The following is a 16,212-nucleotide window of genomic DNA, read 5'->3' as shown; positions in this document are numbered from 1 at the left end:
AAAAAAAAAAAAAAAAAAAAAAAGGGCAAAGGTTCAGCGCGCCTTTCCAGTGGCTTGCTTGGCCGGACATGTCAACTCCACTTTTTCTTTTCTCTCTCCATTCTCCACCTTCTTCTGTTTTTTTGGCGAGCCAGCCTGACCTCGGCTGTCATGCGTTCGTGCTTGGAGGATCTGCCTGTCTTTTTTGGCACGCAGCCACTTTTGCCCTTGATCACCCCCGCGTTTTTCTTTGAATCGATCGATGCTAAAATGAACACTTGGCCGGCGACTCTCTTCCAGCTCACCAAACATGGCTTTTCCTCTTGAAGCGTGGAACCTTCCATCCGTCTTGACTATACAGAACAGACTGCGCCGTACACGACTCCAAGTCCGAACACTGCACACACCGAGCCCTTTGAGCATGAGAACAGGCGATCCTTTCCGGTCTGCCATTCGAACAGCAACTGCCGTCGCACTCGATTGACTCATGACCAGATCCTTATGGGACCAATCAACATGGACACTCTCGCGTTCATGCTGGCGAACATGTCGCCGCATTCTCCGCGCGAAAAAAAAAATCACGCTAGTATTCACAACATGCATGCGTGCCTGCGGGTGGCACGAAATGTTTACTCTTTGATCTCGCATGCATACCATCCAAGAAGGGACGCTCGAGGCACGCAACACCCAACAAAACCTCTATGTTGATCTCCTTGCAGATCTGGACTTTTGCCTTGTACAAAGCGTCAGCTTCTGCAACACACTCGGAGCAGCAGCGAGCGAACGTTTCCGCGTAGAATACGCCGATTTCGTCGAGGGCACAGCTCCGCGCCGAGGTAGAACTGAATCACCGGTTGATGCTCTGACCCTTCTTGCTTTCGTGTTTTTCTCCCGTCTCTCCTTTTCTCTCACACCTTTTTAACTGTATCCTGCTATTCCGCTTCAGCTCTCCATCCACATCTTGCTGAGTTGCCAAGACGTGTTCTCAGTCCCGTCGTCTGGAATCAGGGATGATAAGACGGCACTGAAGCCTCGACGGCGACTCGGTGCCGGGTTTTCAATCGCGCCGCGCCGATTATATTGTTTTTCGGTCTCCGCAACCCACGGCACGGAACATTTGATCTACTGTGTCATCGAAAGCTCGCTTTTCGAGACCAAAGCGCGTCATGCCGAGGATCGAAGAGTGGATCTCTTTTACGACAAAAATACAGAAAAAAAATTGCCAGTCGCCAAGCAGGAATCCGCGATCTCCGCCTTTCTCCTCTGCTTTTCATTGCCGCGGGGTAAGCATGCGTCCGCGAGTCACCGAAACGCCATCCATTTCGACATGATAGATCCCAATGCCCTCGGTTAGTATCGTGATGCAGCGAAGGTTACAGCGCGGGGCTCCAGAAACGCGCAGATTTCCCATCCAATCAGCTGGTTTCGGTGTGGCTTCTTGCTCGATACATCCTGCCTAGCTTGTTCGGCAATGCAAAACGCCAAGTCGTTTCTCAACGGCACTACGCCAAGTCTTTTCTCACTCAGAAAGTACTCCACACAATCTCGCTTGTACCCCTCTGCCAAGCCGAATAATGACGCTATCAGCCGCCCTCTCCTCTACGTCAAACTGCGGGCACTGAACAAGGGGGCGCCATCAGACGGATTTGTCCGGGCCCTCTACACACCCACTCCTCCCAACTCTCGCCGCAGCGACGAGCTTACCCACAGCGTGTGCAGCTGCCAAACAACCCCATGCATGAGGTTTCCCCGGATCGCCGTACTAAATACTCTGTTTAGGCTTCCCTTCGGCTACACCCGCAGACACTAGTCTCAGATGAACTTGCGCGGACCCTCAGCTCTTCGGCTTTAAGCCGAAATATCCGTCCAGACTGTTTCCGCTCCCATTTTGCTCAGGCCGCAACGCTACTATCCAGCCTCTGCGAGCCTCGCGAAGCGCTGACTAAATCGGCACCATTTCGTCTGATCGATCGATCACACTCCTCCGCACACAACGAGCAACAGCCGCAACAACAATAGCATTCACAAAGAACAAGTACCAGCAAACAGTGTCCCTGCTAGAATCGCACTCACTCGTCCCACGCCACCCTCCCTCCTCCAAAGATGTAAGGATAGCCCGTCTGATAGTAGTTGACCACAGTGCGTCGACCAGCAACCATCGGAGCTGTAGCAAAGCTTCCGCCGACCACCACGCTGTGCTTGCCATCGAAAAAGTCCGAACTGTAGCCTGGGTACAGCGCCGAAGATCGGAAGCCCTCGTAGGCCATGAACGGCGTGCTCGTCCACTCCCACACACCGCCGTTGTGGCCGGGCAGCAACGTGCCGTCCGAGTCGTAGCGCGGCAGCGCCGCGGGGACCGGGTGCCAGTTTCGGAATCCGACGTTGGCAGACGGCGCAGCCTGCCCCTGAGTCGGGTTCTGCGAGCCTCGGCGTCTCGAGTTCTGCACCACCGGCTCGCCCTCGGAAGCTGCTGTCGTGGTGGCGGCAGTGCCAGGGCCGTGCATCGAGACGCCCGGTGGATGGATCTCGGTCTTGAGCACGCGGCGCGACTTGTTCTGCGGCTTGGGAGCGTTGGTGTTCTCCGTAACGTAGAAACGGCGCAGCATCATGATCGCCTCGTCCCTCAGATAGCCTCCTACCGATTCGTATCCGGGTGAGCTCACAATCGCGTCGTCGTCGTGCAATCCCAGCACACTTCCGTTGCCTCCGAACCGCTCGTTGCCCGCGCCAAACACGACACGTCCGATTCCGATCTGCCTCAGCGCTGCTCCGCACATGATGCACGGCTCGATGGTCACATAGAGCGTCGTGTCTTTGAAAGGGTTGTCTCCATCGGGTCCCGCGTGAGGAGCGACAGCAAAGTCGGGCGCAGAAGGCGGCATGATCGACAGAATGTGGTCGATCGCTTCCAGCTCTGCGTGTCGAGTCGCATTGAGCAGCTCGTTGGTGCGGTTGCGTCCGCGAGCGATCACCTCGCCCTTGCGCACAAAGACGCCACCGACTGGAACCTCGTTGGCATCCAGCGCCTCCTGCGCCATGGCGAGCGCCTCACGCATCCACTTGATGTCTTCCTCCGACTGCTCTTGACGAGGCACGTAGCGGACAGCCGAGCCACGAATGGGCGGAGCCTGCTTGCCGGGAGGGTCGATGTCGCTGGTCTGAGGTTCTGCGTTGGCGGAGTCTCGGTCGAAGGGAGGCACCGTGAGATCAAGCACCAGCGCCTCGGGTGGAGCATCCATAAGCTTGCGAAGTTCCGCGTGGGACGGGAGGCGACCGCCTTTCCAGCAGGCATAGGCTTCGAGCTGCTTACCCGAAGCTTGAACTGGCCAGTGCTGGGCGGTCGTCATATCCACGGGACCATAGAACGTACGCACGTTATAGCTGCCGTCTGCGTCGTTCTTGATCCATGAAGCAGGTGCATCCGTGCTGTTGGTAGCCCTGAGGAACTCTCGATACTGAGCGTTCGAGATGGGCAGTGCCGAGATCGAGAATGCCTTTGTCTTCACCCTTCGTCGAGGGTGCTCGTTGTCCCAGCCAAATTCTGGTTGGCCGAGCTGCAGGTTGAGATCGCCGACGTCACTTGTAGGACGAGTGGCGACGATGTCAAAATCCTGACTGTCATCGTCGTCGTGACCAAGCTCGACAGATGAAGCTTCAAAGTGGAAGCGTTGCTCCAACGCCAGGCTACCACTGATCTTGTCGTGCTCGGCTTGCCATCGCTGCGAGAGAGATCGCCAGTCGGGCGCCATGAAACCAGCTGGAGGCTTGGTATTGGGAGACTGCATCAGCATGTAGAGCAAAGTCTCTAGATGCAGGTTGACGTGCTCGAGCGTCATCCAGAGCATCCTCGCGAGTCTACGATTCATGACGAGGTCACCTCGAGCTACATCCTCATAGATGCGTCGGATCCGATCCTGAACAGCCCCTTGATATGCGAGGATCTCTTCCAGAGTGGGCCAGTCTTCGGGCTTGGTGGGCACTTCGCTGTGTGGATTGCACTGAGTGATGTCGTCCATGTGCGGGTCGATGCCTCGTTCAAAGATGGCAGAGAAGCGATCGTTGGTGTGCGGCTGCTTGAGGTACATGGAGATGTGGATGTCGGTGAACGCAGGGATGTGACCGAGGTAGAACAAGCAAATGTGACGCAGGTCGATGGGCTTTTCATGAAGCATTTCCTGAGGAATCATGGTCAAAGTGACACAATTCCAGGCGTCCCACACCGTCTTCCAGTCGTCGAGGCTGGGAAGGCCGAGCAGCGGAGCCTTCTGAGCCGCTTCGTCGAGGTCTGTGCCACCCCAGCCGTTGTCGACCTTGAAAGGAGTGTCACTCTGGGTTTTGGCTTCCGTCAACGCTGGCAGGGTCGACGAATTGGAAAAATGGAAGCAGGGCTTCTCTACGAGCCAGACGCCGTATCTGTCGGTCTTGTCGCTCCAACGGTGGACAACTCGAAGACCGGCGTAGTCGAACAGGTTGAGCGTTTCTCGCTCGCCAAACTTGTAGCTGGATTCCATGTGAATGAGCTCGCCCTCTTCGATCGGGATGCATTCGCCCGAGCCTGCGATGGCGATGGTGTGCGCAACCTTGGCGCGGTAGTAGGACTCGTGGCGGCCCTCCCTTGCGTTGTAGCGGTCAAAGTACTCGAACTTGCTGCTGTCGATCGCGTTGCCACCGAGTACCCGGTCGGCATGGTCGAGACCATTCATAATAAAGTCGCGCGTCAGACCGGCGGGGTCGTTGTAGGCTAGTGCGACGTCGGCTGGCTTGTTGCGGCGATCGATCGAGATGAGCATGGTGTCACCTGCGCGCATGCTCTCGCGTGCTGTCTTGGCCAGGAACTCAGCAGCCGCTTTTCGATCAAAGTTGCCGATGCTCGATCCCAGCCAGAGAAGACACCTTTGACCTTCTTTCTGAGCCCCGGCTGCTGTCGAGGCAGCTCGAAGCCCCTCGTTGCCGATGTATGCGAGACCAGCATCGTAGGTAGCCCACAGGCCGTTAATACCGACCTTGCCTCCGTGAATGGTCCAGGAAGTCTGGTCAGAAGATGTGGCTTCCTGGGCTCGCAGATCGCGCAAGGTGCGCTCCAGCTCAGCTTTGTCGAGATCCAGAGCATAGTAATTGACGCTTGGCCCGCCGGAGGAGAGCGCCGGAAGGAGCCTGAGCGCGCGGAGGAGGTGGATGGTCTTTTTGAGAGAGCCAGCACCTAGTTCGACAAGAGATCCTGCTCCTACGGCTCGGTCACCGTCGAGACCCTCTTCGGCATTGACACCTCCATTATGTCTGCCGACGCCGTTGTCACCCCACCTCTCTTTTGTGGAAGCGGCCTCGCCTCGCTGTGGTGGCAAGGAGTTCTGCTTTGGTGCCTCTTGATGCTTTCGGGGCTTGTCGTTTGGAAGTGCGGCTGCACCGTTGGATTGCTCCTCTGCAGCCGTCGTGGGATGGCCAAAGATCCTCAGCGCGATCTCAGGACCGTGATCCTTGAGAATCTGAAGCTCGGCGTTGTAGAGGTAGTATTCGGGTGCTGCGGTCAGCTTGTCGTAGAGGATGAGGCCTTGTTCATCGTACAAGATGGTGGTCGGCAGAATCTTGCGATAAGCGAAACGTCGATCCTCGGGATTGTTTTCTTTGCCCGGAATGACTAGCTGGGTGGACTGCAGTCCTGAGACAATGTCGCGTCGCAGCTGGTCGTCAGTCGAGGTGCTGCTGAGGCTGCTGGCGCTGCCTGAATAGAGGTCCATCACTGGGGGATCGCCTGGATTTGCTGCGGGCATGCTGGCTGCTTGCGTCTTGGTCGTGAGCTTCGATGCTTCGGTGCCACCGATGGGGGCGGTTGCCACAGCAGACGGTGCCATTTTGTCCGTGGCAAGATGGGAGGGCGAAGGACGACTTTGACGAGGGTTGTCTGGTGTCTGCACTACTTAAAGGCACACAATGGATACAATGCAAGGATTAGATGTCGTCGAAGTCGGTTGAGTGAAGCGCGGGACACTTTGACAATGCCGTTGAGGATGGGACGACTCGGTGTGCGAAGCCTAGCCTTGAGGTTCTACAATTGCGAAGAGTAGTCGAGATCCGGTTGCGCTTCTCGATAGCTGTAGAGATGAAGTCGTAAGAAGAAAGAGCTTATATGGTCTGAAAGGTGTCAGAGGCTGTGGTTCATGGGCTCGATTGTGCACGGATGACAATCGGCTGCAGCAGATGTATTGCATTCAGACCCTTTGACTTGGCCCTGCAGAGTCCAAGGCCCACTAAACGAACCGGTTCGACTGCCACACTCTGCTCTCTTCTCTTGCCCAGCTCAGTCACCAAGGCTGCATTTCCAAAGTGCTCTGCGTCTCTCGCCGCAGCCGCACATGTGTTCTAGACGAGACGAGCCCGTGCGCTCTGATCGTCGCCTACAGACGGGGATACCGTCCCTTTACGCGAGAGTCGATGTGCCTAGAAGTCATGACTGAGATTGCAGCTGATGCCGCTGTTCTGCCTCCACTTCGTCAGGCCCCGCGGAAAGTCGGTTTTTCTGACTGAATAATTTTCGTTTATTTATTGTTTTATTTGTGAAGAACGTGTGAAGTGGTCGGGATCGCCGTCGAATGTGCTCTCTCTCGCGCTGTCAGGAGATCACATTCGGCGGGGATGTCACACGCACGCAGGGTCTGCTGACAGGTGGACAATCGCACGGAGCGCCCTCTCATCTCACACCAAGCCGTCCCGAGTGAACAACGAGTGAGGCGTAAGGAGATGTGACAGCGCCAATGATCCGGACAACTTACCGCAAACATACAGAGGGGCCCGAGAGCAAGAAGGTATGTCTGAAGCGTCGCCCGCTGTAGCCGATAGTACCCGTCGGAAATGACCGAAGATCGTCGGCGTTCTCCCGATGAGTTTGCAACGGTTGTCGCTGCTTTTGCTAGGAAGCTCACGCAACGCGATGTCGAGGCCGAGACAGCATGGCGGACATGTGGAGAGCATAGGTCGAGCACCGATTTGTCAATCGTAGCCATGATCCGAGTCACATGAAGCGGTGTGGAGAGAGAGACGAGCTTCGAGTTCACTTGCACTTGCCACCGAGGCTCCGATGCTCAGCAAATATCGGGCTCGGCGAGAACCGTTGCCTCCCCACTCCTCAGTGTAATTCTTTCGAAGCGAAGGTCGATTATCGACTCGAATGTCAGGAAGCCAACGAATGTCATCGGTCGCATTTCGCACCAGGATCGGACCAGACAGACAGACAGACAGACAGACAGACAGACAGACAGACAGAGGCGCTTTGTGCGGCTTCAAAGTCATTGCCTTCTACTTATCTACGATGTTGCGGAGCTGTCGCTCCAGAAAGGAAGTCACTGATATTGTTCCCCCTGATCAGCTCGACCTTGTCAAGCCGACCTTTGGCAAGCCCCGAGCGTTATGGCGACGGTCAGACACATATCAGTGTTCCACATACGGCAGGGAGAATCCGTTCACAGGCAATTGGGGACAAAGTTGCTGGCGTATACAGACTTGTTTTGGTTTGAGAGCTTTGCAGTTTTGTAGAGGTACAGATAAAAGCGGTGACGCTGACTCGAGTCACCGCTTTCGAGTATCGAGAATGTGGTAGAGAATCATCGGGTAGAACAACGCAAGCTCGCAACGTTGCCCCGATACGTGGTGATGTAAGAGAAAAGAATGCGTAGCTACCGTGACTTTGTCTGTGTCGAGCCATCGGTGATGCCGGAAACCACCTTAGAAGGTGCAAGTGAGAATGAAAGATGCGATTGCGAAACCAGAAGACATTGACGAGTAGAGTGTGGGTTTACTCCTGGTCAATGACGGTGGTGTGAAGGCCCTTGGCGGTGCCGAGACCGAGAACGGGGACGGCATAAGTGTAGAGCTTCTCCTTGGCACCCTCGTCGTCGTTACGCTTGCGCTCGAGGCGCACACGCAATCGGCGGGGGAAGTTCTTGACACCGTACTTCCACACCTCCTGGTTGAGCTTAGGGTCGAGGCGGACGTCCTTGGTGCCCATGGCCTTCTGCGCGAAGGCGACGACCTCCTTGATGGCGCGGGGAGCACGCTTCTTGAAGGCGATGTCGTGGCAGCGCTTGTGAAGGTTGACGGTGTACTCGCGGGTCACAACATCGTTAAGAGCAGAGCGGGTCTTCTTGCCCTTCTGAGACTTGTCCTTGTGGTCCGCCATCTGTAGTGAGCGATAGAAGGTGGTTTGAGAAGAAGAGGGAGGGTTTTGGTCAGAACGAATTCCGTGTGAGAACCGGTCAAGAGAGAGGCATATCCAGCAGCCCTTCCGCAGGCCAACGATCCGCCAGTACCCGAACGCTGCTTCTAATCTGGAGTCAAATTGTCAAGCACATCGTCGGGGGGCAATGTATTTCCTCCGACTTTTCCAACTGCATCATGCCTCTGCCCTTTGTCGACGAGCGCAGATATAGAACTGTTGGTTGTGGACGTCGAGTAGATATCCGCGAAAAAAAGGTATTGTGCTTGGCTGCGCTGTGTCGATGTGCGAGGCAACTGTCGGGCGATCTGCGACGGAACACCGGGCGTCGGTGTGTTGCGAGGCGAGATCATCTATCGAAATGTCTAAGCGCCAAGGCAAAATGGCCGTAATAGACCAGCTTGCATTCACAGTAGGCATTTTGTTTCAGACGAGAGTACGAAAATGCAGGGGCGGAGAGCCTTATCGCAGTCGTACGTATGTCGGTATGCCGGGTCGATCGATCATTCATCGTGTGCGTCGTGGTAAGGATGGGCCTGGAAGTGGCAGCATCAAGAGCCCTTGCTTCTGAAATTCTGGTTGAAATGCGGGATTCGCCTTCGCCTTCGCCGCTTGTGCGCCATGGTGACGAGGTCAAAACATGGTACAAGGATTGCTGCTGTGATGTGTCGGGTGGTCTATGTTGTAGAATCCGACCGAGTCTATATCTCCTTCACCGTCCTCTGCAGTGCAATGCTTCTTTCCGGCTTCCGTCCTGCTTTCCGACATATGCGATGAGGCGGCTGCTTTCCTTACTGTGCTGATGTGTGATGAAGGCTGCTGGTTGTATGCGTATAGGCAACACTTACTGTTGATATCGATCTTGAGGGTGATGGTATCTCAAAGGATATGGAAAGGTAGAAGCAGCGTCGGCAAGTCTCAACCTCGAATTGCTACGAATCAGCTTGCGAGCCAACCAGCAGTCAAGCCCCGACGAGACTTTCCAGAAACCTCAGGCGCAAGCACGCAGTCCGGATGGCCCACAGGGCGCCGACAAGCCAGAAGCCCACTTTGTGCCGTGACCAGCGGTCCTGTTTCGACGGGACCGGCGACCAGCTGTAGAGCCTTCGAAATCTTCCGCGAAGCCATTCAGCTGACTTACATCGTTTGATGATAGTCTCAATACAATCTGTATTCAAAATCGGTCTGTTTCGAATATGCGAGAGCCACTATGAAGATGGTCACGTGTGATACTATAATTTATGTTTTACGTACGACAAGATGTTGTGACTAAACGCGTTCGGGCTCGATGATAGGGTCTAACAACGTCAGTTTTTTGTTTCTTCTTGATCTTCATGATTGTCTCGTATGACCTCAGGGCTCAAAGGTGGGGCAAAAGGCCAAGTCATCTCCTACTGGTGGCATGTCGGACCGTTTGAAAGCGCCGTGTGTGCCTCAGAAACGTGCAAGCAGAGCGCAGTCAGTGGTTTTCGCGCAGGTAATCATGGTCGGTGCGTTTTCGATATGCAAACAGACTGGATGGGAGGAAGTAAACTACAAGAGAGGAATGTGGACGCAGCAAGCTGTTGCTGAGTCCTGGTGACCGTGACGGCGATCCAGGCATCGTGTCCGAGGAGCCGAAGTGGAGCGGAGAGAGAGGAGCATGCGTCGTGCATGCGGCTCTTGTCCTACGGCGATGAGGTGGTATCGTAAGATCGTAAGGCAGAGCAGGTCGTACTCATTTTGTGTGTCGTGAAAGACGGACAGTCTCAAACGTTGCGTGTCTATCATCGTGCAAAGACATGCTGCTGATGCGTGTCATCTAAACGGCACCGGTCTTAGCGGCGTTGAGCTGAATGACGCCAAGAGCGGCAGTCTCGGCAAGACGTTTCGCCGAGCTGTCCATCTGACCCAGGAGCAAGGTGGCCTCGAGACGCGATGGCTCGGCAGGGATCTTGAACAGACGGTTGACGTCCTCGATGGGAAGCGGTGCCAGGCCTTGCGCCTCGCGTGCTGCGTTCTCGGCCTTCTTGCGGGCAAGGTAAGCTTCAGCTTTGGCCTTCTCACGTGCGAGCTGTCGGGCCTGGAAACCGACGTTGCCAGCCTCGGCGGCATGCTCGTCCATGATCTCGAGCGTCGACTCGAGCGACGACGCGAGGACGGGCTCCAATGCGAGGTTGAGGGAAGTGTAGGAGGGTGTGAGAGCGGCGGTGGGTGGGTTGCGCAACAGATCCGATGTGCTGGGCTGCACGATCGAGGGGCCGGATGCGCTAGGTGTGGAGATACTGCTCAAGAAAGCGTCGAGCAGGGCAGTGTTACGGAGAGAGACGGGAATTTCGATGAGGATGTTGGCAAAGGTGAGCTTGTGGTCGATGAGGCTCTGCGTGTGGAACTTGCCCTTCTTCTGGGCCTCGACAAACGAAGGCGAAAGTCGGTACGCCTTGACCGAAGTGTTGCCCTGGGCAGACTGGGCAAGGTCGTGAACGATGAGAACGCCCTTGCCACGTCCGCTGGCACCGTCGCGCTCCACGAGTCCAGAGATGGCGGCAAGGCCGTCGACGACAGACGAGTTGAGGAAGGCGCCCAGGAAGCAGCCCTGGTAGAGACCGACTGGGTTGGCATCTGCATTGACGTCTCGCAGCAATCGGACCATGTCCGAGGTGTATCTGGTGGCATTCCTACTGCTTCGGTCCTCCTCTTCATCGCGCTCGCTGTTGCTTCGGCCAGGGTTGGGAAGCGCAAAGACGTTGGAAACCTCTAGAGTTCCGCCGAGATCCATGCCGAGAAGGGCACCCGAAGCGGAGGCAGGGTGTGCATCGCGGCAGTGCTTGACGATTTTAGTAAGAGCCAAGCCGTCGAGACGGACAGAGGTGATCACGTCCGAATCGAGCTCGAGAGCTTCGAGAGCGGCACGGTCAAGCTCGGACTGAGCATCAGCGCTGGACGGTTTGGAGATGGCGGAAGCGGCGTTGGTGGCAGGCGCTGGAGCGGCGGCAGCGGCCATTTGTGGTGCGGTTCGTGCTGCTGTTGACATGATGTGTGTTTATAAGGTGGATCAAGACGACAGACGAGAGTATGGGTCGAGGTGGTCGAAAACTCGAAGTGATCAACGCCGGAACGACAGCAAGGCAGCAGTGACGTGTGCCGGCTCAGTGCGCGTCTTCTGATTGAAAATCTTCTTGTCAATGTCCAACAAAGGGATTACTGCTCCAAATTGAATTTCGCGAGCGGATTTACACAAAATTCGCGATGTAACACTTTTGTTCTTATGGAACTCGTTCCTCCATCTTCCGGCTCAATTTTCTCTGTGTTCAAAGGCAGGTCCTTCCCGCCATCAGGACTGAGACACCGTGATATTCGCATGGCTTGTGTTTGACGCAAGCAGATTCTGCTCGCGAATCGCAGTTCTGACTGGCTTTCAGACCGGATTGGTGCTGATAATTTGTCCAGACTGCAAACACATTCTTAAGAAAGGGTGACTATAGAAATGCAACCACGAAAAACACTACAGGGGCTTCTGTGGCACGGTCGAGTTGCGAGCCAAAACACTCTAAGTGGAACCTGGATCGACGACTGTTGCACATGAAGCCCTAACCTTGCGTCACACTGTGCCATTTTTATCGGCATCGGCTGTCAAACGACAATTCAAGATTCGAGACCCTGGCAACTTCGGATGTGCAGCCGCACGGACGGAAAATCCGACAACCTGGTGGACCCTGACATCGAACAAAGATTGGCTCCCCACCATTTCGTGCCAGGATGCGCAAACGGCCGCTGGAGCCTGGCTGCGGCGTATCAGCGATCGCGCACGGGTCTGCAGCTGTAATTTGTGATGACTTACAACCGAAGCGCTGGCTGTGTATGCAGCCCACACAGATGGCGTCGGAGTCGCGTTGGACGAGGCGTTCGTGGTGATGTGAACCAGTTATGAGGTCTTGGGCCAGCTGCGCCTTCTGAGCTGCACTTCGACCAGTCTTGAATGCTCATGATGAGCCCAGCTCGTCTCAAACGCTCGCCTTCGGCCCCCTGGAGCTTCATGAGGCATATTGTCTGGTTGGACTTTCAACAGAGCGGTTATTGCGGAGAGGCAAATCGCGTTCGGGTCGAATGAGATTCGAGAGAATTCTGGCGCGCCAAAAAATGGATCTTCCCGCGCCCAATCGAGAAACGACCCTCATCCTCGGCTACAGCACAAGCGAGCACGGATCCAAGATCTTCTTGTAAGACATCATAAGAGGCACACTCCTGCTCTGACCAGCTTCTGTGCTGCACACTGCGTCTAGCCTTTCTCTCCTCTTCTCGCCTCTCAAGCGATACGTGCCCAGAGTCTTTCTCTCTACAAGACCGCATCATCCATTGAGACGATCGGAGGATCATGAAGTTCTGACTACACCGACACGATCAAGGCTGTCGGTACTCAGCTATCAGCCAGTAAATCAACGATATACCTTCACGATGCAGATCAAATATCGCCTCAGCACGGCTTCAAGCCTCGGCTTGCTGGCTCTGCTGTTCAGCTTTGCCTATGCGCAGCAGCAATCGGCACAGATCTCTGCCTCCGGTAGCCCTTCATCGGCTACACAAACGTCAACCTCGGCGTCTCCAGTTGTCACTTCGACAACGGTGGTATCGACCATCACCACGACCCTCTCGAGAGGACAGTCGCTTCCTTCAAGTCTGACCGCTTCGGCGTCATTGAGCGGTAGCGTCTGGTACGTTCCTGTGATAACCGCGATCCCCGTAACGTCCACAACCTCATCCGCTCCCGCAGCCACGGCAACGACAAACTCGACCGCACCCGCATCGGAATCGTCGGCCAACAATGCCACCACAACACTCCCGCTACGCACCATCATCGATCCGGCCTTTGGCGTCTTGGGTGCCATTTTGATCATCACCGGTCTGCCGATGACGTTCTACGGTCACCGCAACAGATGGTCCAGCTACTTTCTGTCCGGCTTCTTTGCCCTTGCCTTGATCTGCGTCTCCATCATTCTCAAGGTCGGCGTCGAGTCTGCTGTCAATCCGCCGTCCAAGGCCATCCGCGGCCTGTTCCTCGTCGCTGCTGTCATCGCCGGTGCAGTAGGAGGCGCCATTTCTATTGTCTTTTGGCGTGGAGCGGGCCTTCTTGCCTGTGGACTCGGTGGCTTCTTCTTTGGTCTGTTCCTGCAAGCTCTGCGACCGGGCGGTCTCATTCGCCCCGTGGGCCTCCGCTTCATCTTGTACTTTGGACTGTACGCCATCTTCTTTACAGTCAGCTGCAACGGACGCGCTCATTCACTCGTGCTGGCTCTAGCCACCGCCATCATTGGTGCTACCGCTCTTACGCTCGGCATCGATTGCTATTCGACCCAAGGTCTGAAGGAGTTCTACGTCCGAAATCTTGGTTTCGATTCGCTCTTCCAGAACAAGTATCCGCCCACCTTCCAGAACGGCCGCTTCCCGCTCGTGCAAGGCATGCAGATCGAGCTCGGTGTCCTCGGCGCGCTCATCCTCATGGGCTTCGCTTTCCAGATGCGTCTCTGGTCCGACATTCGGACACAGCTCGCGGCGCTCAAGCGCTCGGACGAGCGTCGCAACATGCGATCAAAAGCCGAACGCGCCGCCCGTGCGGTCGCGCGCACTGCCAAGCGTGACCTCGCAGAGTGGGAAGCGCGACACGGCTACAACAAGACCGCGAGCCGCAACATCGCCGGCAAAGATGAGGAAAATGGCGTTCAGTCCGCACCTTCAGCCGACTTGAAGGACAATCGAAGCCGCACGAGCTCTTTCATGACTCTTTTCCGTGCCAACACCGATGGCACGCAGCTACTCATGCCGCTGTCTCCCACCGAAAAGATCGCACACTCTCCAGCTGCATCAAGCGTTCTCGACAACAATGCCTATCCGTTCCCTGCCCAAACCGCTAGCCGTCACAGCGCGAACTTCCTCGAGTACATTCAAAAGGGACCGGAACCGGTCGAGGCTGAAGGTCCGCTGCGTCTCGATCTACCATCGCTCACCTCTGCATTGGATCTCGGACCCAGTCACCCTGCTACCGCCGCATCTGAGGCCATTCCGATGAGCCCCGTTCACAGCGTAAAGATGGGCGATATGCCGAGATCTACGAGCCTGTTTGCTTCACAACAGCAGCCATCCGTCGACCCGACCCGGTCCGCTCCCTCTGAGACGATCACGGGCGTTGGATCTTTCCGTCAGCGCTCTGCCTCCACAGCAGCCTTGATGGACAACTCCGCGAGCTTCATGGACATTGCACCAGTTCAGAAAGAGCCGAGCAACCCACCCAGCCTCTCCAGCTCTGCTCTTGTGTCCGAGACTGGTCAGTTCAACAACGCTGACAGGCGCACCCAGAGTCTGAGCTTGACGACGGCATCAGCCCTGGGCACTGATACTGTCAGGTCGAATCAGTCACCCGCGTTCGGCTCGCACGAACGTACATTTTCCAATCCGATGGCGCCCACTGCTTCGTCGTTGGCAGGTGCGGCTCCGATGACCAAGAGCAGTTCACACCAAGACCAATTGCGATCCTATTCTCCCGCAGTCTACGCACAGCCGTATCCAGAGGCGCACGCGGAGCCGCGCGTAACTCAAGTGCCGCAGCAGACTTCTCTTCCGTCGCCTGACTTTGGTGCCGTCAAGACGATCACGGGGGGACAGAGCAATGCGGTGATGCAAGCTCGTCGATCATTGGCAAGTCGTCGCAGCGACCAGGCCGCAGTGCCTTGGACGAACCCAGGTGCTGAAAATGCTGCTGCGGCGCATCAAAGGACGAGGAGTGCCGATGCACAATCGCGGATGCGTGCCATGTCGATCGAAGAACTCGAAGCGCGACACCGCGCCAAACTGACTGCGATGCAGGCGCCCGCTACCCAGACGGTCCAGGAAGCGGAAGCCCTGCGTAGAGCCAAGGACGAATGGGAGCGCAAGCAGAAGATAGAGAGGAGGCGTATGCAGGAGAGGGAGGCACAGAAGGCTGCTGCTGCTGCTACCGCTGCCGCCGCTCGGCCCACCATGTCTGGGTCAGCGTCGAATGGCAGGGTAGCATCGCCAGTGCAGGGCAGCTTCGATCTCGCCAGAGCCAGCAGTCCTAGTGTACGAGACGAACGCCGACGATCGCGCAATCTCAGCGCCACGTTGCTAGAAGCAGTCGGCGAGGAGGGTCGAGAAGGCGGCGGAGCGAATCGAGCTGCTCAGTGGCGCCAGTCGATCTCTGGCGTGGAACAGCTGGATCCGCGAGCTTCCAGAGCGTCCAACCCTGGTACGCCCACCAGCACGCGCCCTACGTCCCCCCAGCCGACATCGGCACTGGAGAGAGCAACTCCAACTCCGAGCCCCTTTCCCGCGCAACCCCCGGAGGCTAGGAAGCGCCTGAGCGAAACTGACCGTCGACGTCTGAGCCAAGGTGCAGGTCGAAACAGTCAGCCGCTTCTCAACTTCAATCTGCCCACTCGCGGTTAATAGACGGGGCCAGAAAGAAACGCATGTCGCAACGACGCCTGCAGCACCGACTCGACCCGATAGAACACCTTCTTTGCCTGTCCACGTGTATATATCTTGCCCAACGAACAATTTGTTGTCGATGATCTTTCTGTTCGATGCCCAAAGTGCAAAGACGCTGTGCCAACCGAGGTTTTCAAATCGACACGCGCGCTCGGGTCATTTGATCTCGGCGTCATATTGTGCTACATCCATCGTCCGCTCACTTACTTCAACAGTCACGCCGTGAGCACATGCAAAGCCAAGCGTCAAGTCCGGTACACTTTCCTTTCGGCGCACAAGAGGAGGAGGATGGGAGAAAAAAGAAGTATTTGGTCGAACTGGGATTCGAACCCAGGATATACTGGAGGTGTTGCCATAACGTGGCCAAGAAATCAACTTTTGCGTTCTTGAAGCCAGCCCCATAACCACTCGGGCATTCGACCAGTGTAAACAAGTTTCCTAGATATACAGCTTATATCCACCTGAAGCGCTGGGAGAATTTATTCTCGTTGCCCTCCGTCACAGGCTTCGTCAAGTCCGTTCACAAAGGCGACGGTGTTTTGCAAGCT

At 56.1% G+C, this 16,212-nt stretch overlaps 9 protein-coding genes and 1 non-coding gene across 10 annotated transcripts in view; 3 read left to right on the top strand and 7 right to left on the bottom strand.

The window, feature by feature from the left end:
• The window catches only part of PHSY_004313 (possible transmembrane sensor/transporter), a gene marked incomplete at both ends in the record, with an annotated part of 1,687 nt that extends 1,150 nt beyond the window's left edge, over nt 1-537 (bottom strand). Inside the window, one exon of the mRNA XM_012334926.1 lies at nt 285-537. Coding sequence (XP_012190316.1) covers nt 285-537 — 253 coding nt within the window. The remainder of the gene's footprint in view (nt 1-284) is intronic.
• A 913-nt stretch (nt 538-1,450) lies between these two features.
• On the top strand, nt 1,451-1,789 carry PHSY_004312 (hypothetical protein; the record flags this gene model as incomplete). Its single annotated transcript, XM_012334925.1, has 1 exon — nt 1,451-1,789. The coding sequence occupies one exon, from the start codon at nt 1,451-1,453 to the stop codon at nt 1,787-1,789; it is 339 nt and encodes a 112-aa protein (XP_012190315.1).
• A 259-nt stretch (nt 1,790-2,048) lies between these two features.
• PHSY_004311 (hypothetical protein) lies at nt 2,049-5,828 on the bottom strand (the record flags this gene model as incomplete). Its single annotated transcript, XM_012334924.1, has 1 exon — nt 2,049-5,828. The coding sequence occupies one exon, from the start codon at nt 5,826-5,828 to the stop codon at nt 2,049-2,051; it is 3,780 nt and encodes a 1,259-aa protein (XP_012190314.1).
• Nucleotides 5,829-5,925: 97 nt separating this feature from the next.
• PHSY_004310 (beta-xylosidase) lies at nt 5,926-6,945 on the bottom strand (the record flags this gene model as incomplete). The annotated part of the gene is made up of 2 exons (XM_012334923.1): nt 5,926-6,068; nt 6,747-6,945. 2 exons carry the CDS (start codon nt 6,943-6,945, stop codon nt 5,926-5,928), a joined length of 342 nt encoding a protein of 113 aa, XP_012190313.1.
• Nucleotides 6,946-7,765: 820 nt separating this feature from the next.
• Nucleotides 7,766-8,149, bottom strand: PHSY_004309 (60S ribosomal protein L31; the record flags this gene model as incomplete). Its single annotated transcript, XM_012334922.1, has 1 exon — nt 7,766-8,149. The coding sequence occupies one exon, from the start codon at nt 8,147-8,149 to the stop codon at nt 7,766-7,768; it is 384 nt and encodes a 127-aa protein (XP_012190312.1).
• A 215-nt stretch (nt 8,150-8,364) lies between these two features.
• Nucleotides 8,365-9,246, top strand: PHSY_004308 (glycerophosphocholine phosphodiesterase; the record flags this gene model as incomplete). The annotated part of the gene is made up of 3 exons (XM_012334921.1): nt 8,365-8,442; nt 8,616-8,709; nt 9,071-9,246. The coding sequence occupies 3 exons, from the start codon at nt 8,365-8,367 to the stop codon at nt 9,244-9,246; spliced, it is 348 nt and encodes a 115-aa protein (XP_012190311.1).
• Nucleotides 9,247-9,986: 740 nt separating this feature from the next.
• PHSY_004307 (hypothetical protein) lies at nt 9,987-11,168 on the bottom strand (the record flags this gene model as incomplete). Its single annotated transcript, XM_012334920.1, has 1 exon — nt 9,987-11,168. One exon carries the CDS (start codon nt 11,166-11,168, stop codon nt 9,987-9,989), a length of 1,182 nt encoding a protein of 393 aa, XP_012190310.1.
• Nucleotides 11,169-12,687: 1,519 nt separating this feature from the next.
• PHSY_004306 (translation initiation factor subunit) lies at nt 12,688-13,020 on the bottom strand (the record flags this gene model as incomplete). Its single annotated transcript, XM_012334919.1, has 1 exon — nt 12,688-13,020. The coding sequence occupies one exon, from the start codon at nt 13,018-13,020 to the stop codon at nt 12,688-12,690; it is 333 nt and encodes a 110-aa protein (XP_012190309.1).
• A 52-nt stretch (nt 13,021-13,072) lies between these two features.
• Nucleotides 13,073-15,622, top strand: PHSY_004305 (hypothetical protein; the record flags this gene model as incomplete). Its single annotated transcript, XM_012334918.1, has 1 exon — nt 13,073-15,622. One exon carries the CDS (start codon nt 13,073-13,075, stop codon nt 15,620-15,622), a length of 2,550 nt encoding a protein of 849 aa, XP_012190308.1.
• A 351-nt stretch (nt 15,623-15,973) lies between these two features.
• Nucleotides 15,974-16,086, bottom strand: PHSY_007627. Its single transcript has one exon. It is a non-coding gene; the product is annotated as a tRNA-Trp (tRNA).
• Between the last annotated feature and the right edge of the window lie 126 nt (nt 16,087-16,212).

The sequence above is a fragment of the Pseudozyma hubeiensis genome (genome assembly GCF_000403515.1).
Source record: "Pseudozyma hubeiensis SY62 DNA, scaffold: PHS42, whole genome shotgun sequence".
Classification (NCBI taxonomy): domain Eukaryota; kingdom Fungi; phylum Basidiomycota; class Ustilaginomycetes; order Ustilaginales; family Ustilaginaceae; genus Pseudozyma; species Pseudozyma hubeiensis.
This window is presented reverse-complemented; position numbering and strand designations above follow the sequence as displayed.